The sequence below is a fragment of the Macaca nemestrina genome, chromosome 18 (genome assembly GCF_043159975.1).
Source record: "Macaca nemestrina isolate mMacNem1 chromosome 18, mMacNem.hap1, whole genome shotgun sequence".
NCBI classification, from domain to species: Eukaryota; Metazoa; Chordata; class Mammalia; order Primates; family Cercopithecidae; genus Macaca; species Macaca nemestrina.
The window spans coordinates 22,460,045-22,485,959 of record NC_092142.1 but is presented as its reverse complement, the minus strand read 5'-3'; the positions used below and the strand labels follow the sequence as shown (position 1 = coordinate 22,485,959).

The window sequence follows — 25,915 nt, the reverse complement described above, 5'->3', positions numbered from 1 at the left end:
TTTTATGCAAGTCAAATTTTTTGCATGAGAAATGCCTGAATCCAAGCATAGTAAACACAATGTACATTTCAAAATAATGCAGAGTGTACAAAATATAGAGCAGAAAGGAGGGTTCGTTCACACACTCAGTAGCTTGGGTTAGGTTCTACAGTGGCAAGCAATCACTTTTTTTTATAAAGTTAGGACTACTGGGCCAATTTAGGGATATTAGAACAGCTAAGCATGAAAGAGCAACCAAGTAAACCAAAGACGTCGTGATGTACATATTTCTTTGTTTTTGTTTTGTTTTGTTTTTTATTTAATTATTTATTTTGAGACAAAGTCTCACTCTGTTGCCCAGGCTGGAGTGCAATGGCGCGATTGTGGCTCACTGAAACCTCCACCTCCTGGGTTCAAGAAATTCTCCTGCCTCAGTCTCCCAAGTAGCTGGAATTATAGGCATGCACCATCATGCCTGGCTAATTTTGGTATTTTTAGTAGAGACAGGGTTTCACCATGTTGGCCAGGCTGGTCTCAAACTCCTGACCTCAGGTGATCCTCCCACCTCGACCTCCCAAAGTGCTGAGATTACAGGTATGAGCCACCACGCCCAGCCTGTTTTGTTTTTTAGAGACAGGGTCTCACTCTGTTGCCCAGGCTGGAGAGCAGTGGTGCCACCTGCAGCCTGGAACTCTTGGGCTCAAGGGATCCTCCTACCTCAGCCTCCCAAGTAGCTGGGGCTACGAGTGCACACCAGCGTGCCTGGCTTATTTCTTATTTTTTGTAGAGACTGAGGTCTTGCTATGTTGCCCAGGCAGGTCTTAAACTCCTGAACCTGGCATGGCTTAGTGTGAAATAACTTTCATAAAAATCCCAACCTGTTCATAGGAAACCCAGCCTAAAACAGTGGTGTAGTTCCTTCAGATGGTCAGCTAGGAGGTCCAAGCTGGATAAGGACAAAGAAGGGGCTGACAGAGTGGGAAAGAGACTGAGGGATGAACTTACCATGTAGGTCAGGGCACAAGGATAAGGAGAATGAAACGGTGAAACTGTTGCATGGAGAGGAGGCTGCAATCAGAGAAAGGGACGTTGGAACTAAGTGGTTCTGAGTGTGACAAGGGCCCAGGACATAACGTGCAACTGTGGCGTGAGAGATAAGGTCTCCAAAAAGGTACAGCCACTGGGAGGCTGCAGTGCTGGCTAGGCTGTACCTTGGACATTGAAGACACCAAGGAGAGTGACAGGATTTGGGGTGGAGATGAAGGCTAGGGGCCAAGCTACCAAGTTTTCAGTAACTGTGGGGATGATCAGGAGGGCCAAGGATGACAAAGAGGAGGGGGAGAAGGTGGCAGAGCTGGGCTGCATGACCCTCAAATCAGCAGGGATTTTTTTTTTTTTTTTTTTTAACGTGAGGATGAAGGAGACATGAATGAGTCGAAACTTGCAAACAGGGTGGACCTTACCTTCAAGGACCCCGGCAGGCCCTCTCTGAACAAAATTGGAAATGTCTACTGGGAACACAGCCATTAGAAGGTGCCCTTCCGTGCCACGTTGTCTTACATCTAAGGCATAGGCATCTCTAAGCTCCACGAAGACAGGGGCCTCATCACTCTTGTTCACCAGGCAGTCATGTCATAGCTTATAATAAATACATATTTATTGGCTGGGCACAGTGGCTTACACCTGTAATCCCAGCGCTTTGGGAGGCCAAGGTGAGCGGATCAGTTGAGGTCAGGAGTTCAAGACCAGCCTGGCCAAAAGTGGTAAAACCCCATCTCTACTAAAAATACAAAAATTAGCCGGGCATGGTGGCCTGCATTTTTAATCCCAGCTACTCGGGAGGAGAATTGCTAGGACCCAGGAGGCAGAGGTTGCAGTGAGCCGAGATCGTGCCATTGCACTCCAGCCTGGGTGACAAGATCGAAACTCTGTCTCAAAAAATACATACGTACGTACATACATACATACATACATATTTATTTATTTTATTTTTGGAGACTGGGTCTCTCCGTCCCCCAGGCTGGAGTGCAATGGCACAGTTATAGCTCACTGCAGCCTTGCCTTCCTGGCTTAAGCGATCCTCCCACCTCAGCCTCCGGAGTAGCTGGAACTACAGGTGGACATCACCACACCTGGCCAATTGTTTTTGTAGAGATGGGGTCTCACTATGTTGCTGGTCTCAAACTCCTGGCCTCAAGTGACCCTCCCTCCTAGGCCCCCCAAAGTGCTGGGATTACAGAGGTGAGCCACTTACTTGACCCATAATAAATATTTATTGAACGAATGACTGAATTCACCAGTTAATCTCTGTTTCCTGATAGCCCAGCGGGATCCGCTGGTGCAGTGATGAAGAGCGCAGGCTTTGAGATCAGGCGTATCTGTATTGGGACTGTGGCTCTGAGCCTCCGGTTGTATCTGCGGTGCAGTGAGGATTCCAGGAGCTGGTGATGAACCAGCACGGTCCTCGGCACGTGGTAAGTTCTCCACAGGTGGGCTCAGTAAAATCCCTCTCCCGGTAAAGCTCCCCACCGTGTTTGGTGGGGTGCCTGGGACGCGAGGATGCGGCTGGGAGTGTGAGGAGAAGGGCGGAGACCCACGAGGACTCCGGGCTGGGGTTGCAGGCCCAGCCAGGGGCGGAGTCTCCTCCGGGTCGGGAGGGGACCGAGCGCTCCCTGGGAGGCACCGAGGGACCTGGCCAGCCGTGCGGCTGCCCAGGCGCTATGGCGAGCGCGGCCAGGGTATCGAGGCCGTGGCCCCGGCTGGGGCTCCAGCTCCAGTTCGCGGCGCTGCTGCTCGGGACGCTGAGTTCACAGGTGAGAGCCAGGGACCAATGCCAAGTCCCCAAAGTCGGGTCGCGGGGCGCAGGGGGCGGGGTCGCGCTCAGGGCGAGGGCGCGGCGTGGCCACGGGGGCGCCTCACGCCTGGGTGGTCCCAACTCGGGCCCCGACCGAGTAAAAGCCTCCTTGGTTTGGGGAGCCGCCAGTTGCCCCCAACAAATACCTAGCTGGGGAGATCTGCCAGCGTGGAAAGGCAAGAGCAGGCCGAGCACCCCGCCTCTTCTGCATGGAGCGGTGTAGTCTCGGGGAGGGGGCACCCGGGCACGAAAACCAGGCCTCTTAAAACTTCTGGGGATCCTGGCTTCCTTTGAAAACATGATTGACTTCAGGGCCCTCTGCTGAGAAATGCGCCTGCACTCCCAGTTTTGCAATTTCAGAGGCTTTACAATGGGGTCCTCCTACCCATGGCTGCACCCCAGGTTCATGATAATAAACCTGGGATAAATGAGTTGGGAGTGTGAGTATCTGCTCCCACGGTGCCAGGAGTAGGAGAGTCTTAAAGAAATGCAGCCAGGAGGCGAAAGTCGCTTGGCCGAAGAATCCAGGTGTCCCGCCTGGAGCCCCTATGGGGCAAAAGCGATCAGGTAGAGTTAGGCACCTCTCATTCCCCGCTTCCACTTCATGGGTCCATCTCATGGTTGCCAGCTAAGAAGCAAGCCCAGTGTGGCCAGATCAGGTGTCTCACAAAAATTAGAAATGAGAAAAATTTGAAATCTTGTTTTTTTTGTAGAAATCACCCAATTTTTTAAAAAATTGGCAGCTAATTGAAAACAAATTTTTAAGCACTAGATGGTCAAACAAAATTCATTTGTGGGCAACCAATCTGCAGCCTCTTCTCCAGATTGTTCTCCCTCCTGCCATGTGCTGCAGATGACAAAATTGAAGCCCAGAAAGAAAGAGGGGCTAGCAGATAATTTCTTGACCCTCCACTCAACACCAGTGGCTCAGTCCCAAACCCGAGGGTCCCAAAGCAGGATGTGGCCTTTGTAGGGGTGTGGCTGGGCCACCCGGATGTTAGGCCTCCTGCTGGGAGCTCAGCCTCACCCTGTTTGTTCAAGGAGGGGCTGGAGCAGGTGAGTGAGCCCAGGAGCACCAGATGTAAGTACGGGTGGCTCCAGCCCCCCTCCCACGGGCACCCTCCAGCCTTGGGTCAGGGGACCCACTGGAGCCTGGCACCAAAACCAACTGGGCTGGTTTGGGGAGGCAGAAAGGGCCATCCCAAAAGAGGCAGACATTGTGGCAGAGGAAAAAGAGGCCAGGCACAGGAATCAGAGGGATGGCAACTCAAGTCCTTAGTTTTGCCACTTATTATCTCTGTGGCTTTATGCCAATGACCTAACCAATGACCTAACTTTTCTAAGCCTCAGTCTCCCTCCCCTGTAGAATGGGAAAATGAATAATACCCATCTTAGAATGGGTGCAGTGGCTCATGCTTGTAATCCCAACATCTTGGGAGGCTGAGGCAGGAGGATCACTTGAGGCCAGGAGTTCCAGACCAGCCTAGACAACATAGCAAGACCCCCATCTCTACAAAAAATACAAAAATTAGCCAGGTGTGATGACACACACCTGTAGTCCCAACTACTTGGGAGGCTGAGGTGTGAGGATCAGCTGAGCCCAGGGGTTTGAGGCTACAGTGAACTATGACTGTGCCACTTCATTCCAGCCTGGACAATAGAGCAAGACCCTATCTTAAATTAAAACAACAAGCACAATAACAAAAGAAAACAAAACAATGAAGTCATTTTGTAAAGGCCTTTAGTCTTCTTTGGAAAACCAGAATGAATTGAGGGAGGGGGTAAGGAATTGGGAATTTAGATACACTGGGAGCCAAAACCTTCCCTCAGAACCCCCTAGCTCCCACTATAACCCCTCTCTAGCTCCCACTATAACCCCTCTCTAGGATCAAAGAGATGATGGGTGACACCAGCATGTTCCCCAATCACTCCTCCCCTGCTCTGTCCCCATCTAGGGGAAGGGGGAGTCATAGCCAGCCCTGCTTAGGACAGGAGCAAAGGGTGGTCCCAGACCCCTCAGAGAGCTGACTTTGTCTCTACCCCCTCGCAGGTTCACACTCTCAGGCCAGAGAGCCTCCTGCTGGTGTCCACCTTGGATGGAAGTCTTCATGCACTGAGCAAACAGACAGGGGACCTGAAGTGGACTCTGAGGGATGGTGAGCAAGAGACGGTCCCTCCTCCCTCCTTGAACACATAGATTGGTGAAGGGGGAGTCACTGTGGCATAGAGAATAAGAACATGGGCTCTAGAATCCAATAAGCTGGTATCTACAGGCAGCTTCACTGCTTACCAGCTGTGTGGCCTTGAGAAACTCACTTTACCTCTCTGGTCCTCAACATCCTCATCTGTAAAGTGGGGCAAAGGATATGACCCTATCTGACAGAGTTTTTGGAAAGATGGCATTACATTCATGCCAAGTGCTTGACATTACAGTCATGCTATAGCTCAGTGAATACGAGCTGTGATTTTCAGTGGAGTCTGGAGGGAGCTGCTTATGCTCTGTGTCCCTGTCCCTGCAGATCCCGTCATCCAAGGACCAATGTACGTCACAGAGTAAGTGAACTTGGGGCCTTTTAAGGAGGAGGCATCTGGGAGATGGGGGACTCATAGTTGTAGAGAGTTTGTGTGTGGGATGGGGATGTGTTAGAAGTAAGGGAAGAGAATTGGCTCTGGATGTGATATAGGGGAGGGTCTTGGAGCACCAAGGTGTTTCCTATAAGAACAGCTCCTAGTAGCAGGGAAGTTGGAGGGAATTTGGGGCCTTCATGAAACTGGGGGGCAAGCACCCACTGGTTTCCTTGTTCCTCTCTGCTCCACAGAATGGCCTTTCTCTCTGACCCAGCTGATGGCAGCCTGTACATCTTGGGGACCCAAAAACAACAGGGATTAATGGTTTGTATCCCATGGTGTTTGGGAATGGGTGAGGGCCAGGGCTTTCGTCAGGTGGAGCACTGAGAGGTGGAGAGGCAGTATGGTCAGTATTTCCTGTCCTGCAGAGGATGTAAGTCAGGACTCAGCACATTGTGAGAAGGCTGTCTGAGGGACCCATTGAAAGGGTGGTAAGGGGAGGTCTGGCTGTGTCTGCAGGGCAATCTGACTGTCAAGCTGGGGGTATCCCAGGGGCTTCTCCAGGACTCTGAGGACTTTAAGGAGAAATGTATATACCAGTTAGCTTTTGCTAAATAAAAACCAACCCAAAACTCAAGAGCTTAAAACTCAAACATCACTTAAATTTATTCAACTCAGAATTTGGTGAGATGACAATTTAGACTGGGCTCAGCACAGTGGTTCTTCTGCTGGTCTTGACTGAACTTGTTCATGCATGTGTGGTCAGCTGCTAGTCAGCTGGATGGCTCTGTTTCTGAAAGTTGGTTGGTAGTTGGTTGGCTTTTGGCAGGGGTGGCTGGGCCATGTGTCTCTTATCCCTAGCAGGCAAGCCTAGGCTTGTTGACATGGTATCAACAAGGGACCCTAAAGCAGCAATACATAAGCATTTTTCAAGCTTCTGTTTGTGTCACATTTACTAATGGCTCATCAGCCAAAGCAGGTCACATAGCCAAACTGAGAATCCAGTGGTGAAAAAACAGACCCCATCTCTTTATGGAAGGAACTGAAAACTCACCTTGTGAAGGGACACAGACACAGACATGAATACAAGATGAAAAGCAATCTGTGGCCATTTTTTGCAATCTTCCACATCAGGGCTCTGAATGGGGTGGAATGTGCTTTGTCAGAATTCCTTTTATTTTAATTTAAACACATTTTTTAAAGACAGGGTCTCATTATGTGTTCAGGGTGGAGTGCAGTGGTATGATCACAAGGCTCACTGCAGCCTCGAACTCCTGGCCTCAAGTGATCCTTGCACCTCAGTATCCTGAGTAGCTGGGACTACAGGTGCACACCACCACACCCAGTTCTTTGTCAGAATTCTAACCATGTCAGGGGAAACCTGCCAGAAAAGTCTTAAGTATATGATTTAGGAAGGTGAAGTGATAAGAAATTTTAGTGTGTGAATCAGGCAAGGTCTCAGCTGCAAACACATGGCATATTCAAATAGAATAGTTTGAGGACATTTTGTTAAACGTGTGAGCAGAGTATAGGAAACACAAGGGATAGTGCAGTATATTAGTTCATTCTTTCATTGCTATACTAAAAAAAAATTACCTGAGACTGGGTAATTTATAAGAAAGGAGGTTTCATTGACTCGTGGTTCTACAGGCTGTACAGGAAGTGTAGTAGCTGCTTCTGGAGAGACCTCAGGAAATTTACAATCATGGCAGAAGGCAAGAAGGGGAAGCAGGCACATCTTACATGCCCAGAGCAGGAGCAAGAGAGAGAAAGGGAGGAGGTGCCACCCACTTTTAAACAACCAGATCTGGTGAGAACTCTATTACAAGAACAGCACCGGCTGGGCACAGTGGCTTAAGCCTGTAATCCCAGCACTTTGGGAGGCCAAGGTAGGGAGATCACCTGAGGCTAGGAGTTTGAAACCAGCCTGGCCAACATGGTGAAACCCTGTCTCTACCAAAAAATACAAAAATTAGCCAGGTGTGGTGGCACATGCCTGCATTCCCAACTGCTTGGGAGGCTGAGGCAGAAGAATCGCTTGAACCCGGGAGGCAGAGGTTGCAGTGAGCCAAGATCACACCACTGCACTCCAGCCTGGATGACAGAGTGATACCCTGTCTCCAAAAAAAAAAAAAAAAAGAACAGCACCAAATTAAGAAATCTGTCCCCATGATCCAATCACCTCCCACCAGGCCCCACCTCTAACATTGGAGGGATTGCAATTCAACAATTTTTGTGGGGACGCAAATCCAAAGCATATCACGCAGTATCCTTCGGTTTGTGACAGTGGGGTGACATTATCAGCCCTAATTCTGGAGGCTGGGGAGGGAGCAGCTACCACAGCCTGGAGCTGGAGAGAGCTGTCCCAAGAGCACCACCCGATGGGACCTCAGGGCTTCAGTGGAAGGACACAGCCAGCCCATGAGGACTCTGTGGCAAGGACACCAGGGCATACTCTGATCTCACCCTGTCCCTATTATCCAAACCCAGCAGGAAGCCAGAGCACATGGTGCCCATAGACATAACCCAGACAAGTCCAGCTTTGGGGAGAAAGCAGAGTAGAGAAGGGTGAAGGATGGAGCTTCACTCCTAGCCAGCATCAGGCCATGGTCTCCTTTATTCTAGAACAACTCCTTCACTTCTCTGAGTCTGTCATGGCTGTTGACAGTTTTGAAGTATCCGTGTCAGTTGTTTTGGTTTTTTTGTAATTAAACTCCCCACTAGATGTGTGTGAGGTTTTTTTGTGTGTTTGTTTGTTTCATTTTATTTTGTTTAGAGACAGAGTCTCACCCTATCTCCTAGGCTGGAGTGCAGTGGCACAATCATAGCTCACTGCAGCCTTGAACTCCTGGGCTTAAGCAATCCTCCCACCTCAGCCGCACAAATAGCTGGGATTACAGGCACAAGTCACCATGCTCAGCAAATTTTTTTTATTTTTTATTTTTTTTTTTTTTCTGTAGAGACGAGGTCTCACCGTGTTGCCCTCTGGTCTTGAATTCCTGGTCTCAAGCAACCCTCCTGCCTCAGCCTCCCAATGTGCTGGGAGTACAAGCATGAGCCACCATGCCCGCCCCAGTGCAAGTTTTTGAGGAGGAGGTCAGGTCAGGCCAGGAGCAAGTGGTTCACGTGGTACCTTGACACTGGGTATGAGAATTTCTGCATTTCCTCAAGAGGCTGTGTAGCACAATGATTCAGTGTGCTGGCTCTGGAGCCTGACTGCCTGGGTTCAAGCCCAGGCTCTGTCATTTAGTAGCTGTGTGACATTAGCCAAGTTACATGACCTCTCTAAACCCCAGGTTCCTTACCTAAAAAGTGGAAATGATAGTAATACCTGCTAATCGGTTGCTATGGAAATGGGCTCACCTGCACAGTGAACATTGTGTGTTTCTGCTCTGACTCCTTCCTGGAAATTTTCCCTCCTAGAAACTGCCATTCACCATCCCTGAGCTGGTTCATGCCTCTCCCTGCCGCAGCTCTGATGGGGTCTTCTACACAGGTGAGCATCTCTCCAGCCTGTGGGGTCCAGGTTCAGCCAACAGAGGCAGGGATCTAAGTCATGACGGGCTCATTAGGCACAGGAGTGGCGGGACCACACCTCTTCCCATGCCAGCTTGAGAGCTAACACACTTTCCACCTCTACAGGCCGGAAGCAGGATGCCTGGTTTGTGGTGGACCCTGAGTCAGGGGAGACCCAGATGACACTGACCACAGCGGGTTCCTCCACCCCCCGCCTCTACATCGGCCGAACACGTGAGTCAGGCCCCAGCTATTCCTCAAGCTCTGGGCAGCCTCCCCTTTTGCTCTGCTGAGATCTGGCTGTGGCTAACCAAGTTGAATTCAGGATAGTCTGTTAGTCATCAACAAACATTCTACAGAGCACTGAACTAGGAGCCAGGGATAGAGCTGTAAACAAGACAGCTCCAGTCTCTGCCACTGTGATGTTCACAGGCTTCCAGGTCTCTAGGCTGTGTGCTCAGGAAACCCCCACTCCTACAAGATAAATGGCCCCTGGGGTTGGAGGGAGCATCACATGGACGTTCCTGGTAATCTTGTTTCTGGGATCCCCAGAGTATACGGTCACCATGCATGACCCAAGAGCCCCAGCCCTGCGCTGGAACACCACCTACCGCCGCTACTCAGCGCCCCCCATGGATGGCTCACCCGGGAAATGTAAGTTCCATCTTTCTCTGGTCCCATCTTGGAGCAAGGTCCCCAGCCCAGGGAACCCTGAACAGCATCCACGACCAATTCCCAGCCACATTTTGACCCACTTGACCTCCCCAGGGACCCCATATACTAAATGGCACACCCCTGATGGCTGACCCCAAGTGACTCCCTCAACACCCAGACCAACCCTCCTGAACCCTGGCCAGTCCCTCAACTTCCTAACTCTTCTATACTCCAAGTGGCCCCAATCAGGTAACCCTGGATGACTTCCCACATGCAGAGTGACTCCAAACAGCCCCTGAGCAATCTCTGGGTGTCCTAACTGACCCCTATATATAACCCCTGAAAGCTGACCCTAAGTAGCCTCTTGCATATACTGACTCCCTAGGTGACCCTGACCACTCCCCACCATTTTTTGTGAGATGGGGTCTCACTCTGTCGTCACCCAGGCTGGAGTGCAGTAGTGTGATCATAGCTTACCACAGCCTCCAACTCCTGGGCTCAAGTGATCCTCTATCCTCAGCCTCCTGAATAGCTGGGACTGCAGGTGTGCACCACCAAGCCTGGCTCATCTTTTTTGTAGAGATGGGGTCTTGCTATGTTGCCCAGGCTGATCTCAAACTCCTGGGTACTGGGATTACAAGCATAGGCCACCACACCTGGCCCACCCTCTTGATATTATGACTGATACCCAACTGCCTGAGTGACCTTACAGGTGCCCCTAAGGCCCCCCCAAGCCCTGATTCCATCATTCTGCATGAGACCTGACCCTGGTCACCTCAGCAGAGGTGAGGTCACCTACGCACCCCAGCTGACCCCTCTCACACTCTAAGTGACTCCCAAGTGATACACATGCCTCCAGGCCACCCTGATTGATCCATCCTAGGTGACCATCTGTTGACCATGGGCAATACCCCACCATCCTAAGTGACTCAAACTGACTCCCACACATCTGAGTCACCTTTGAATGACCCTGACTGTTTGTCTCATTTTCAAAGTGACCCCATAAACTCCAACAAACCTTCTCATGTCCTGATAACCCTCCATGTGATCTCCACACACCAGAGTGACCCCCTCACCCAGAGGGCACCCTTGGACCCTCTTAGGAGAGCTTCCAATCACATCTCCCCAGCCACCTTTCTCGGCAGACATGAGCCACCTGGCGTCCTGTGGGATGGGCCTGCTGCTCACTGTGGACCCAGAAAGTGGGGCAGTGCTGTGGACACAAGACCTGGGCGTGCCTGTGATGGGCGTCTACACCTGGCACCAGGACGGCCTGCGCCAGCTGCCGCATCTCACCCTGGCTCGAGACACTCTGCATTTCCTCGCCCTCCGCTGGGGCCACATCCGACTGCCTGCCTCAGGCCCCCAGGACACAGCCACCCTCTTCTCTGCCTTGGATACCCAGCTGCTGTAGGTGTTCATGCCTGGGGCCTAGGGAGGGAGCCGTCTGGGGGTTGCAGGCTGGGTCTGATGGCCAGGCGAGATGTTCAACTGTGACACACCAGTACAGCTGAACCAGGGGTCAAAACATTTCAAATTGGTTACTTACCCAACTGGTGTCCTGTGCTGCCCTCCAAGCGACCCCAGGACCCCCTGGGTAGCCCCCACCGTTCAGCACCTCATAGGGTAAGATCTGGCCTAGGAGGGTGTACTAGTCTGTTTCATGCTGCTGATAAAGACATACCCAAGACTGGGCAATTTACAAAATAAAGAGGCTTAATTGGACTTACAGTTCCATGTGACTGGAGAAGCCTCACAACCATGGCAGAAAGCAAGGAGCAGCAAGTCACATCTTACGTGGATGGTGGCAGGCAAAGAGAGGAGCATATGCAGGGAAACTCTCCCTTATAAAACCATCAGATCTTGTGAGACGTATTCACTATACAAGAACAGCATGGGAAAGCCCTCATGATTTAATTACCTCCCACCGGGTCCCTCCCACAACACATGGAAATTCAAGATGAGATTTTGGTGGGGACACAGCCAAACCATATCAGAGGGGGACTCCAGGTCTTAACCTGTTCTGGTTGATAGGTGCTGTGCCTTATCGATTGTTAAATACTTTAAATAGGGGCCGGGCGCGGTGGCTCAAGCCTGTAATCCCAGCACTTTGGGAGGCCGAAACGGGTGGATCTTGAGGTCAGGAGATCGAGACCATCCTGGCTAACATGGTGAAACCCCGTCTCTACTAAAAAATACAAAACACTAGCCGGGCAAGGTGGCGGGCGCCTGTAGTCCCAGCTACTCCGGAGGCTGAGGCAGGAGAATGGCATGAACCCAGGAGGCGGAGCTTGCAGTGAGCTGAGATCCGGCCACTGTACTCCAGCCTGGGCCACAGAGCGAGACTCCGTCTCAAAAAAATAATAATAATAAATAAATAAATACTTTAAATAACCTTATTGCATCTAACACCTTAGTGTCCCCATCTTGAGAAACCAGTAGACAGCTTGGAAAAATCAGGGATCATCCATTCATTTCAATTCATTCTGCAAATATTAATTGAGCACTTACTGTGTGCCAGTCTCACTAGAGTCTGGGAGTATAATAGCAAATAACCCAGTCATTGTTCCTGCCTACAGGAACCCGAGTCTAATGGGAGAGACAGATATGTAAAGGGACTATTGCAACCTGATATGATAAAGGATGAGATAAGAGTAGTATAAGATGCCATGGGAATGTATAGGAAGAGTACCCACATCAAGACTGGGGACAAGAGGCAGTCATGGAAAGCTTCCTGGAGGAAGGAACATCTAAATTGAAACCTAAAAAATGAATAGGAAATGAGAGAGATGAGAGAGCATAGAACTCGGGGAACAGGAAAAAATTAAATAAGACTGAAATACAGACCTGAGAAAGAAGTAGGGTCTGAGATTATAAGCTAAGAAGAGATCTTGGGCCGGGCACGGTGGCTCAAGCCTGTAATCCCAGCACTTTGGGAGGCCGAGACGGGCGGATCACGAGGCCAGGAGATCAAGACCATCCTGGCTAACACAGTGAAACCCCATCTCTACTAAAAAAATACAAAAAAAAAAACTAGCCGGGCGAGGTGGCGGGCGCCTGTAGTCCCAGCTACTCGGGAGGCTGAGGCAGGAGAATGACGTAAACCCGGGAGGCGGAGCTTGCAGTGAGCTGAGATCCGGCCACTGTACTCCAGCCCGGCGACAGAGTGAGACTCCGTCTCAAAAAAAAAAAAAAAAAAAAAAGAGATCTTGTAGGATCATTTAAAGGGCTTGGACATTTTCTCCTAAAGTTAAAAAGTCACTGGAGAGTTTTAAGGAAGGAAGTGATTTGATCATATTTTCATTTGAGAAAGAATATCTTAGAGTGGTATATGGAAAGAAATGGACCATTCATGCAATATTGATTTGTTCAGGAAAGAAATGAAGATACATTATGCTAGAGCAGAAACTCTAGAGAGGAAAATAAGTGGAGTGTGAGATATATTAGAAGGAAGAACCAGTGAAAATTTGGTGATTAGGGAGTTGCAAGGAGTCAAAGATCATGCTCAGGTTTCTAGAAGCACGTGGGTGCTGTCATTTTCAGAGGCAGGGAACACTAGAGGAGGTGGGGGAGAAGAAGGAGAAAGAAGTAAAGAATGATGTAATGAGTTTATATTTAGAAAATTGAGCTCAGCCGGGCATGGTGGCTCACGCCTGTAATCCCAGCACTTTGGGAGACCAAGGCAGGCGGATTACGAGGTCAGGAGATCAGACCATCCCGGCTAACACGGTGAAACCCCATCTCTACTAAAAAATACAAAAAATTAGCCAGGCGTGGTGGTGGGTACCTATAGTTCCAGCTACTCAGGAAGCTGAGGCAGAAGAATGGTGTGAACCTGGGAGATGGAGCTTGCAGTGAGCTGAGATCACGCCACTGCACTCTAGTCTGGGCAACAGAGCAAGACTCCATCTCAAAAAGAAAGAAAAGAAAAGAAAAGAAAGGAAGAAAGAAAGAGAAAAAGAAAGAAAAAGAAAGAGAAAGAAAGAAAGAAAAAGAAAGAAATAAAGAAAGAAAGGAAGGAAGGAAGGAAGGAAGGAAGCAAGGAAGGAAAGGAAGGAAGGAAAGAAAGAAAATTGTGCTCTTGAAAGAGGTCTCGGTTAGACATAGATTTGAAATCATGACTATAGAACATGTATCAGCTAGCTTTAGCTGCATAACAAATTTCCCCAAAACAGAGAACTTAAAAAACAACAATTTATTATTTTTCAAGATTCTGTGGGTCAGCTGGGATGGGTGGGTGGTTTTTCTGCAGTCTGCTTGTGGCTTGGTTGAGTCTGGAGAATCTAGGATGGCTTCACTCACCTATCTCATAGCTGATGGACTGTTTGGCCTATGGGGGATTAAAGAGGTCTCTCACGCCCCAGCAGGCTAACCTGGGTTTTCTCCCATGGTAGTCTCAGGGTCTACAGAAAAATGCAGAAGGAAGCCTCAAGGCACAAGCACTTTTCAAGCCTCTACTTATGCCACATTTGCTGTTGTCTATTGATTAAAGCAAGTCTCATGGCTAAGCCGAGTCAATGTGAGAGGGAAATATACAAGGGCATGAGTACCCTGATAACGGAAACTACACATCACCAGCATTTATTCTTCTCTTCTTTTTCTTCTCTCCCGCTAGGATGACACTGTATGTGGGGAAGGATGAAACTGGCTTCTATGTCTCTAAAGCACTGGTCCACACAGGAGTGGCCCTGGTGGTGAGAAGTGGTCTCTGAGGGGGCTGGAAAGAGGATGAACAGGAGAAGAACCTCCCTCACTTATGGCTCTCCATCTTCTGCCGTAGCCTCGTGGACTGACCCTGGCCCCCACAGATGGCCCCACCACAGATGAGGTGACACTCCAAGTCTCAGGAGAGCGAGAGGGCTCACCCAGCACTGCTGTTAGATACCCCTCAGGCAGTGTGGCCCTCCCAAGCCAGTGGCTGCTCATTGGTGAGATCCTCTGGCTAAAGTTGGGAGTAGATGAAGATAAAGAACCTGTGAGCCCAGCTTCTGAGCTGGAAAGCTAAGGTCCCCTTCAGCCTGATGACTTTTGCCCCCCACCTTAGGACACCACGAGCTACCCCCAGTCCTGCACACCACCATGCTGAGGGTCCATCCCACCCCGGGGAGTGGAACTGCAGAGACAAGACCCCCAGAGAACACCCAGACCCCAGCCTTCTTCTTGGAGGTCAGTGCTGGCAGAGAGTGGGGGGTAGGGAGGCCCCAACAGATGGGGGAATAGCCCCTGGACCTTTTCCTCAGGCTGCTAAGAATAACAATCAGGGTGGGTCAATTGACCTCACACAATTTCCCAGAAGACAAACTTGTTGTTGTTGTTGTTGTTGTTACTGCCAGAAACACGTTAGAAGTGTCAAAAAGTGGCTGGGCATGATGGCTTATTCATATATTCTCAGCATTTTGGAAGGTCAATGTGGGAGGATGGATGGCTTGAGGTCAGGAGCTTGAGATCAGCCTTGGTAACATAGCAAGACCCCATCTCTACAAAAAAAAAAATTAAATAGCCGGGCGAGGTGGCAGGCGCCTGTAGTCCCAGCTGCTCAGGAGGCTGAGGCAGGAGAATGGCGTGAACCCGTGAGGCGGAGCTTGCAGTGAGCTGAGATCCGGCCACTGCACTCCAGCCTGGGCGACAGAGCGAGACTCGGTCTCAAAAAAAATAATAATAATAAAAAATAAAAAATTAGTGGGGCATGGTGGTGTGCACCTGTAGTCCCAGCTACTCAGGAGGCTGAGGTGGGAGGATTGCTTGAGCCCAAGAGTTTGAGGCTGCCGTGAGCTATGGTCACACCACTGCACTGGATAACACAGTGAAACCCTGTCTCTTCGGAAAAAAAAAAAAAAAAGACATTGACTACCTAAATCATGAAACGTAGGTCATGTTTTCTTTATCCTTCTTCAGTGTAAAAACTGTAAAATATTCATTGAAAACAAAAACTATAAAAGCATGTGCTCCTGGGAGAGGGTTGGAGCCAAATCACTAGTAAATAGCTCAAGGTTAGAAGGAACAGCCATGGCCTAGAGCAATAATTCTCAAATCCGGTTGCTCATCAGAATCACCTGGAAGCCAACTCCAGAGCTAACGCATTTAGAATCTCTGGAGGTGGATATCTATGTTTTTCGTGACATTCCAAGAGTACCTGTGTCTTTTCGTGACCTCTCATGAAATGCTGGTCATTGGGTAGAAATGAAACCATTCTTTTCTTAGAAACCATTCTTAGAAAACCATTCTTCTGGGCAACATGATGTTTCAGCACTGTGGAGAGTGCCACGTTTCCCACCATACACAGACCACTCACTGCCCCTTCAGCTAAGCCCAGCCCCGTGCGGGGTGATGAAGACAGGTTAGGGGTTCCCCGGTGGAAGGAGGTGCTAACAGTGAAGGGCCCTTTATCCCCAGCTATTGAGCCTGAGTCGAGAGAAACTTTGGGACTCCGAGCTGCATCCAGAAGAAAAGATTCCAGACTCCTACCTGGGGCTGGGACCCCAAGACCTGCTGGCAGCTAGCCTCACTGCTGTCCTCCTGGGAGGGTGGATTCTATTTGTGATGAGGCAGGTAGGCCCATCGCCCTGACCTCAGGTCTGTCTTGGGGAAATGCTGCTCCTCCTCTCTGAGACCACTCAGCAACTCTCTCCCTCTACCCAGCTCTGACTTTGCCCCCTGCCTCCCTCCCAGCAGCTCCCCAGGCCCCTGTGATCTTGCTCTGTAAGTTCATTGCTGCCTGGTGAGGCCATCTCAGTCACAGATACTGGGCCCATCACAGGGCAGGGTGTGACCAGGACAGAGCTCCCTTAGGCTCTCATGTTACAGCAGCAGCCGCAAGTGGTGGAGAAGCAGCAGGAGACCCCCCTGGTACCTGCAGACTCTGCTGACATCTCCCAGGATGCCCAGTCTCTGCACTCGGGGGTCACCCTGAGGAGCCAGAAGAGGCTTCAAAGTCCCTCGAAGCAAGCCCAGCCACTCGACGACCCCGAAGGTGAGCTTGAGTGAACGGGACAGGGTAGTCAGGAACAGAGAAAAGCAAGGGGCAGATTTAACTGCAAAGCTGGTTTATTAAAAGCCACTACAGTGGGGTTGTTAGGTCTACATGAATTAATAAGTGTTTTGAGTAGAGCCTATTATGTAATTGAGCACTCTAGGAGTGTCTGCTGTCATTTTTCAATCACTATTTTTTTGGAGACAGGATCTTGCTCTGTTGCCCAGGCTGGAGTGCAGTGGCACAATCATAGCTCATTGCAGTCTCAAGCTCCTGGGCTCAAGAAATCCTCCCTCCTCAGCCTCTCAAGTAGCTGTGACTATAGGCCTAAACCACCATGCAGAGCTAATTTTAAAGTTTTTTTTTTTTTTTTGGTAGAGATTGGGTCTCGCTATGTTGCCCAGGCTGGTCTTGAACTGATGTCCTCTAGTGATCCTCCCACCTCAGCCTCCCAAAGTGCTGGGATTACAGGCATGAGTCACCACACCCAGCTCATTATTGTATTATTATTTTCAAGGAACCTGGGTGTAGACAAAATTGGGTATAGATCTAAGGCTGCTCTCTGTTTACCTCCTTTGAGCTTAGTTTTTTCATTTGTCAAATGGGAATAATAACATCCAGCTCATTACATCATCTCACCATGAGAAGTCAACAATCATTATTATTAAATAATACTTAGGTAATATTAATATTCATGTTAAAATGATGTTATATTTGGAAGCAATAATAGTAAATGACCTTTGTGCAATTTAGTACCTTTTTTTTTTAAACGCTTCTCTTATCTTTTCTCGGTTTTGTCCTATAAGGACTAAAGCCCTTTTAGGTTGGGCACAGTGGCTCACACCTGTAATCCCAGAACTTTCAGAGGCCAAGGTGGGGATTGCTTAAGGACAGGAGTTCAAGACCAGCCTGGGAAACATAGGGAGACCCGTCTCTACAAATAATACAAACAATTCTCCAGGTGTGGTGGTGTGCACCTGTAGTCCCAGCTACTCAGGAGGCTAAGGCAGTAGGATCACTTGAGTCCAGAAGGTCGAGGCTGCAGTGAGCTGTGAACCTTTTAAGGTTCCTCTGGCATCTGGAATGCTCCAGGGGCTTCTTGCATGCCTTTACCAATCAGCCCAGGCTACTTCTGCTTGATTGGCTCTGGGCTGGGCTCATGTATTTGGTTGTCTTTGTGAACTGGTGCTGGCTCCTTCTAGTCACTGCTCAAGCCACTTCCTCATACCTTGGCCCCACCCTGCCGTCACCTTCTCAGGCGGAAGTTTACGCTACACGTGGCTTGATGCTCCAGTGCTGTTCACAATGTCCGCCTCTGTGGTCACTGTGCCTTAGCCCAGAGGAAAACAGCTCCCCTTCCTCAGGGGTCAGCTCTTTCAGAGGGCCCTGCAGCAGGATTTTCTCAGCCCTGAGCTGTTGTAGTTTTTGTCATTTTACTGGCCCTGGGTGGGTCCAAGTAATACTCACCCCACAGTATCCCAAAACGCCCATCTCCCTGGACCTTCTGACTCGAGTTGAGTCTGGCTATTTACCTGGACAACCAGGACTCCATCTTTCCCCAGGGTCATTCTTGTCAAAGTCCTTATGGACTGTTTTATGGTTCACAAAACTACAGTGGAGTCATGGCCAACTTTCATTTAACTTGAATAAATTTGGCCAAGCGCGGTGGCTCATGCCTGTAATCCCAGCACTTTGGGAGGCTGAGGCAAGGGGATCACTTGAGGTCAGGAGTTCGAGACCAGCCTGGCTAACATGGTGAAACCACACCTCTACTAAAAATACAAAAATGAGCCTGGTGTGGTGGTGGGTGCCTGTAGTTCCAGCTACTGGGGGGTGACTGAGGTACAAGAATTGCTTGAACCCAAGAGGCAGAGGTTGCAGTGAGCCAAGATTGTGCCACTGTACTCCAGCCTGGGCAACAGGGCAAGACTATGCCTCAAAACAAAACAAAACAAAAAACCCACAAAAAACAAAAACAAAAACTTACAGAAATTCATCTACATATGTTTGGCTGGGCTCCCTCAGGACCTCTGGCTGCATCATGTATTCAATGACAAGTGGATGCAATCCAGCCTGAACCAGAGATAACATTTATATAGCGCTTACTGTATACCAGGCTATACCAGGCACTGTTCTGAATCATTTGAATGCATTAACTCATGAGATAACATTCCTGTGAGGTGAATGTTATTATAGAATGCCCCTTTTATGGAAGAGGAAACTAAGGCAGAAAGGTCTAGTGACAATTCCCAACCCAACCCCGGCTCACAAAGCTAACAAGTGGCAGCTCAGGGGTCCAAATGCACGTGGCTGGCTCCAGCAGGTGCCCTCATTTCTGTGGGATGGTGCCCCTGCTTGACCAATACCCGGCAAATACCTGTGAAAGAATGTGACTGACTGTAAGCGTTCCCCAAGCTGTGGAGAAGCAGCAGCAAAGTCCATCATGTGTATTCGGGATTGCCAGAGGCAATTCTGACTGTATGCCCTTTCTCCCTGACACGACAACATTTGATTACTTTAGAGTTGAACTTGGGAGGCCGAGGTAGGAGGATTGCTTGAGCCCAGCCTGGGCAACATAGTGAAGCCCCATCTCTACAAAAATTAAAAATACAAAAAGATTAGCCAGGCATGGAGGCATATGCCTGTAATCCAGCTGCCTGGGGGGCTGAGGCAGGAGGATTGCTTGAGCCCAGGAGTTTGAGGTTGCAGTGAACCTAGATCACGCCAGTGCACTCCAGCCTGGGTGACAGAGTGAGCCCGTTTCTAAAAAAACAACGACAACAAAAGCTCCCACATTTGCTGCCTCTCCATTATAATTATGCAAAAGGCTGAGCAGAGTGATGGCAAATATCTGTGTGTGCAGACTGAGCCTCCCCAGCTCATTATATCTGCATTGAAGGCCTTTGTGGCCTTAAGTCTGGCATCTCTCTTCAAGGGTGCTTCTGAACATCTAACCCAGGAAACTCTAAGCAAGTGTTTACTCCATGCTGAGAGCACTGAGAGCAGACACACAAGAACCTCTGAGTCCAGCAGAGCCAGTGACACAAAGAGGGCCCAGAAGGGTGACTGTCACCTGCAGTCAGATGAGCAGGGTTTGTTCAAGCAGCTCTGTCCCTGCTCGCTGATCTGCCTGTTTTTCCTATGTGTGGGTGATGTGCTTCCAGCAAGGCCCTGCCTGAGCCCATTACTCCAGAAAGTTCAGTGTATACCAATGAAGGTACTGTCTGCATCTTGCTGACAGATGAGTGTGAACTCTAAGCAAATAATTCAGAGGAATGCTAAGGTGCAGCTTGGTGATTTTCTCACTGATCCCTAATGCTGATATTATTATTATTATTATTATTATTATTATTATTGAGATAGGGTCTTGCTGTGTCACTCAGGCTGAAATGTAGCTCACTGTAACCTCTGCTTCCCAGGCTCAAGCCAATCCTCCCACCTCAGCTTCCCAAGTAGCTGGACTACAGGCACACAACACCATGCCTGGCTAATTTTTTTTTTTTTTTTTGTAAAGATGGGGTTTCATCATGTTGCCGAGGCTGGTCTTGAACTCAAGTGACCCACCTGCCCCGGCCTCCCAAAGTGCTGGGCTTACAGGTGTGAGCCACGGTGCCCAGACCTAATGCTGGTTTTCATTTACTCTTCCTAAAGCTGACTGTAAAAACTGAAGCTAGAAACTCTAAGTAGAATGTTCTCAGGACCACTGCACTGCACAACTCTAGGGGTGCCATATACGTTTTGCTATATGAATAGTACCCGTTGGAGCTGAGCACGACACAGCCTGCCCAGATTTGCCAGGGTCAGAGGAGACATCTCTCACAGACTGCCCAAAGGGAAGGGCAGTAACTGTCCCAACCTACAGATCTTTGCCCACCTGAGCCAACCCCACCCATCCTAATGGGAAACCAAGGACTCTGGGGGGGCTCCCTGCTGCCCTGGAACTAACTCTGGGCAGGTTAGCATCCAATGCCCACTGCTTCTGTCCGGTCCAGTCTTTTTTCTGTGGCTACACTCACTCTCATCACTCTTCCAACTGCTGGAACTCACCTTCCCTTGAAATTGAAGCTGATTCAGTGTCAATTAAAAGGATTCGGTTACAGCTGGTGGAGGTGGGCAGAATGGCAGAGAATGTAAAGGGAAAATAAAACAAACCTGTGCAGAAGATGCCGAAAGAGGGGGAGAGATAAAAGAGGATAATATAGCAGACATCACCTCTACCCGTTCTTTCAATATATCCATTTAATCCTCACAATAATATTGTGTGGGCTCTTTAACCTTAGTTCACTGCTCTACAGATGAGAATACTGAGGGCACAGAAGTGAGGAATTTGCCTAAGTAGACAAAGAGTCAGTGGCAGCACCAGACATTGAACCCAGACAGTCTGGCACCTGGGCCCTTGCTCTTACCCACTGCACCAGGCTAAGCATGGGAGGGTGGAGGCGCAGAAAAGGTCGAGGTGAGTGTGGACTGGGCCAGTGGCAGGCAAAGGTAGGCAGAGGCTCCCTGAGTCACCACCCTCCTCTCCCCCAGCTGAGCAGCTCACCGTAGTGGGGAAGATTTCCTTCAATCCCAAGGACGTGCTGGGCCGCGGGGCAGGCGGGACTTTCGTTTTCCGGTGAGTGGCAGCCAGGAGCCAAGCTGGGGACATGGCACTCACAGCCCTCGTGGGCACTGTCCCCAAGAGAGACATTCTTCCAAAGACTCCCCGAGGTGGGTACAGGTTAATCCCTCACTCACCAGTCCTGCTCTTTCCTTTATCTGTTTTTTTTTTTTTTTTTTTTTTTGAGTCTTTTTCTGTTGCCCAGGCTGGAGGGCAGTGGTGCAATCTCAGCTCACTGCAACCTCCGCTTCCCAGGTTGAAGCAATTCCGGGCTTCAGCCTTCCCAGTAGTTGGGATTACAGGTGTGTATCACCACGCCCGGCTAATTTTTATATTTTTTTTAGTAGAGACAGGGTTTCGCCATGTTGGCCAGGCTGGTCTCGAACTCCTGACCTCAAGTGATCCTCCCGCCTTGGCCTCCCAAAGTGCCCTTTATCTCGTTTCCCTGAATGCCCCCCTGCCCCCGCCATCACCCACTTTCCAGGGGACAGTTTGAGGGACGAGCAGTGGCTGTCAAGCGGCTCCTCCGCGAGTGCTTTGGCCTGGTTCGGCGGGAAGTTCAACTGCTGCAGGAGTCTGACAGACACCCCAATGTGCTCCGCTACTTCTGCACCGAGCGGGGACCCCAGTTCCACTACATTGCCCTGGAGCTCTGCCGGGCCTCCTTGCAGGAGGTGAGTTGAGGGCTCAGGGAGGGTGGTGGGGAAGGTCCGGGCTGGAGATTGATGCTTTGGCCCTCACTGCTGCTCAGTACGTAGAAAACCCGGACCTGGATCGCGGGGGCCTGGAGCCCGAGGTGGTGCTGCAGCAGCTGATGTCTGGCCTGGCCCACCTGCATTCTTTACACATAGGTACCCGCACTACCCCTGCCTCCCGCTTCCTGTCCTTAGCGCCTGCCTTCCGCCCTCAGCAACCAGCTTTCTTTCTGCCCACCTCTCACAGTGCACCGGGACCTGAAGCCAGGCAATATTCTCATCACCGGGCCTGACAGCCAGGGCCTGGGCAGGGTGGTGCTTTCAGACTTCGGCCTCTGCAAGAAGCTGCCTGCTGGCCGCTGTAGCTTCAGCCTCCACTCCGGCATCCCCGGCACGGAAGGCTGGATGGCGCCCGAGCTCCTGCAGCTCCTGCCACCAGACAGTCCTGTGAGTCTATCCACCAAGTCCTCCAGGCACACAGCTGCCCCAGGCTGCAGGAATCCGTCCCTGTCCCAGTTCCCCTCCTGAGGAGACTCCATGACACTTGCTGTGTGACTTTGAGCTGCTCCTCCAAGCTTGTTTCTTCTTAAAGAAGGGATAATTTATCCTTCCTTCTACAGCAGTATCAGGAACTGTTTTGCCACCCAGGGGACATTAGGCAATGTCTGGAGACATTTTTGACTGTCATGACTTGGGAGGGAGGGGCTACTGGCATCTGCTGGAAATGCTGCTAAATGTCTTACAGGACAGGACAGCACTCAACCCAAAGAATTAACACAATGTCAGTGGTGCTGAGGTTGGGAAACCCTGAGCTAGAAAATGGTTTGCAATCTTCACTGTGCTTCACAACCGCTGCACAACTTAAAAAAAGGATGCCCATTGCTGGGTGCGGTGGCTCACACCTCTAATCCCAGCACTTTGAGAGGCCAAGGCAGGCGGATTGCTTGAGCTCAGGAGTTCAAGACTAGCCTGGGTAACCTAGGGAGACCTCATCTCTACCAAAAGCACACACTATTTAGCCAGTGTGGGTGTGTGCATCTGTGGTCCCAGCTACTTAGGAGGCTGAGGTGGGAGGATCGCTTGAGCCTGGGAGGTGGAAGTTCCAGTGAGTCAAGATCAGGCTACTGCACTCTAACCTGGACAACAGAGTGAGACTCTCTCTCTCAAAACACAAAAAAACAAACAAAAAAACCCAGACCTCACACCCAGTGATTTTGACCTAATTGCCTGGGTCATTTTTATGTGGAGCCAAGTTTGAGAACCACTGGTGTCGAAGGTTTTGGAGGGCATCAGATGAGCTAATTAGTTGATACACAGAGCAGCATCTGACCCACACAGACAGACACTTGCGTTTGGGACCCCAGAATTGTGGATTTTGAGTCACAGTGTGTGGGCGGAAGTTGAAGCCAGAGAAATAGATGCCAATCACACAAAAGGACAGTCACCAGGGAAGGCTGCCCCCAGTCCTAAAGGTGAGAGAAAGCTCAAAGTGGTGACTTGGGCTCAAGGACTAAATGCGTGATGTCATGAGACTGTACAGTTTATTTTTAAATTAGTGGCCTATATATATATATATTTTTTTCTTTTTCTTTTCTTTTTTTTTTTTGAGATGGAGTTTCGCTCTTATTGCCCAAGCTGGAGTGCAGTGGCGTGATCTCAGCTCACTGCAACCTCCGCGTCCTGGATTCAAGTGATTCTCCTGCCTCAGCCTCCCTAGTAGCTGGGACTACAGGCAGGTGCCACCACGCCCAGTTAATTTTTGTGTTTTTAGTAGAGATGGGGTTTATGCCATGTTGGCCAGGCTGGTCTCGAACTCCCAACCCTCAGGTGATTCACCTACCTCAGCTTCCCAAAGTGCTGGGATTATAGGCATGAGCCACTGTGCTTGGCCCTATATATGTATTTTTGAGACAGGGTCTTGCTCTGTCATGGAGTGCAGTGATACCATCACAGCTCACTGCAGCCTTAAACTCCGGAGCTCAAGGGATCCTCTCACCTCAGCCTCCCAGGTTGCTGGGACTACAGGCACGCAACATGGCACCCAGTTAATTTTTGTATTTTTTTGTAGAGGCAGGGTCTCACCATGTTGCCCACGCTGGTCTTGAACTCCTGGCCTCAGGCAATCCTCCCACCTCGGCCTCCCAAAGTGCTGGGATTACAAGGTGTCAGCCACATACCTGGCCCAATATTTTAACGTTTGAGAAATTCCACATACAATTTGGATTTCTGAATTTTCTTTAAAAAATCGGAATCACTTGAGGCCAAAAGTTCGAGATCAGCCTGGGTAACATAAGAAGACCCATCTCTACAAACAATTTTAAAATTGGTCGGGCATGGTGACACATGCCTGTAGTCCCAGCTACTCAGGCCAAAGACTGCTTGAGCCCAGGAGTTTGAGGTTACAGTGAGCTGTGGTTGTGCCACTGCACTCTAGCCTGGGCAACATGAGCAAGGCCCCAACTCAAAAAAAACAAAATCAGCTCTGCCACCCTGGAGAGTCCCCTGGTGACAATGGGTTGGAGCTAAGGACCAGGTGCCCCTGCAGACAGAACCCATGCCAGGTCACCACAGTCCTCCTGATTGCCTTATTGCCTCATGTCTGGCACCCACATATGTTACCTGCCTACACCCTGCAGGAATGAAGCTTGGAAACCTGAACTAGCTCAGCAGGGGCAAAGGTTTTGGATGAAAACCATGGGACCCCTATAGTGGTGTGTGTGTGTGTGGGCAGGGAGCATCTAGAGCCAAGGAGATGCTGCTCAGGAAGCTTCTTGAGTTCCAGTCTGAACCAAACCCCTGGCTGCTCTATCAGCCCATGGGAGAATTTAGCCAGGCCGACTTCCTGGAAGCAGAGATTTCCTTCTTACGCCCATCTCTCTTGTCCCAGACCAGCGCCGTGGACATCTTCTCTGCAGGCTGCGTGTTCTACTACGTGCTTTCTGGTGGCAGCCACCCCTTTGGAGACAGTCTTTATCGCCAGGCAAACATCCTCACAGGGGTTCCCTGTCTGGCTCACCTGGAGGAAGAGGTCCATGGTAAGGGAGCCCTGGGCTGGGCAGAGAAGGGAGGAAGGGCAAGACACTAGGCAGGCCTGAAGCAGACTTTTCTCTTCCTCTTCCATCCTCCAGACAAGGTGGTTGCCCGGGACCTGGTTGCAGCCATGTTGAGCCTGCTGCCACAGGCACGCCCCTCTGCCCCCCAGGTGCTGGCCCACCCCTTCTTTTGGAGCAGAGCCAAGCAACTCCAGTTCTTCCAGGTCAGAAGGAAAGCTTGGGAATGGTCCCCAAAAGTCCTAAGTTTGGGTCCTGGGCAATTAGAAATGGGATATTAGATTGGCTGAGGGAAAACAGGAAGAGCTACCTGGTCCTGGCAACCTGGCTCTTTCCCTAAACTGGGACCCAGCCTGGACTCCTAAACTCCACCATCTTGGCACTCTCCGGTCCACTCACTGCCAGCTTCGCCAGCCCCAGCTGCCCTTTGTATGGGAATATAGCCCATTCCTTTCCACCTGAGTCGTCACTCATGCTGTGCCAGTAGCCCACTGCACTTGTGTGAACTTGAGCAAGAGACTTCGTGCCTCTGAACTGGTTTGCTCATCTGTAGAAAGGGGACAGCAGTACCAAGCTCATAGGTTGGTGGTAAATAACAGAGGCGTGGCATAGAGAAGCTTCACGCCCCCAGAGGCAATGATCCTTGTCAGTCACCCTAAATCACTCCCCTAAGTCAGACAACACACTCCTGGCTATGTGGCATCTGGCCCCGGTCACAAGGCTCAGGAGCTCTCTGGGGCCCCAGGATGTCAGTGACTGGCTGGAGAAGGAGTCTGAGCAGGAGCCCCTGATGAGGGCACTGGAGGCAGGAGGCTGTGCGGTGGTCCGGGACAACTGGCACGAGCACATCTCCATGCCACTGCAGACAGGTAGAGGCTACACTCAGGTGGGCCTGGGCGGTGGAGGGGAGCCCAGCAGGGACAGTTTCAGGACACTGAATTCCCTGTCCACAGACCTGAGAAAGTTCCGGTCCTATAAGGGGACATCAGTGCGAGACCTGCTCCGTGCTGTGAGGAACAAGGTATGTGT

At 50.3% G+C, this 25,915-nt stretch overlaps 1 protein-coding gene across 5 annotated transcripts in view; it reads left to right on the top strand.

Annotated features, from left to right (window-relative positions):
- The window catches only part of LOC105485024 (endoplasmic reticulum to nucleus signaling 2), a 38,068-nt gene that overhangs the window by 11,455 nt on the left and 698 nt on the right, over positions 1-25,915 (top strand). For 2 of the 5 annotated variants that reach the window (XM_071084243.1, XM_071084244.1), the window contains exons 2-22: positions 2,301-2,453; positions 4,884-4,989; positions 5,353-5,386; positions 5,653-5,725; positions 8,825-8,897; positions 9,044-9,151; positions 9,470-9,571; positions 10,717-10,981; positions 14,187-14,265; positions 14,352-14,499; positions 14,616-14,737; positions 15,965-16,120; positions 16,376-16,541; positions 21,072-21,156; positions 21,626-21,815; positions 21,893-21,992; positions 22,084-22,283; positions 24,724-24,871; positions 24,965-25,092; positions 25,632-25,755; positions 25,840-25,907. In XM_071084243.1, coding sequence (XP_070940344.1) covers positions 2,427-2,453; positions 4,884-4,989; positions 5,353-5,386; positions 5,653-5,725; positions 8,825-8,897; positions 9,044-9,151; positions 9,470-9,571; positions 10,717-10,981; positions 14,187-14,265; positions 14,352-14,499; positions 14,616-14,737; positions 15,965-16,120; positions 16,376-16,541; positions 21,072-21,156; positions 21,626-21,815; positions 21,893-21,992; positions 22,084-22,283; positions 24,724-24,871; positions 24,965-25,092; positions 25,632-25,755; positions 25,840-25,907 — 2,502 coding nt within the window. In that variant the 5' untranslated portion in view covers positions 2,301-2,426. Of the gene's footprint in view, positions 1-2,300; positions 2,454-2,651; positions 2,793-4,883; positions 4,990-5,352; positions 5,387-5,652; positions 5,726-8,824; positions 8,898-9,039; positions 9,152-9,469; positions 9,572-10,700; positions 10,982-14,186; positions 14,266-14,351; positions 14,500-14,615; positions 14,738-15,964; positions 16,121-16,375; positions 16,542-21,071; positions 21,157-21,625; positions 21,816-21,892; positions 21,993-22,083; positions 22,284-24,723; positions 24,872-24,964; positions 25,093-25,631; positions 25,756-25,839; positions 25,908-25,915 lie in introns of those variants that run through there. The other 3 variants (XM_011747182.3, XM_011747183.2, XM_071084245.1) reach the window with 3 other exon arrangements.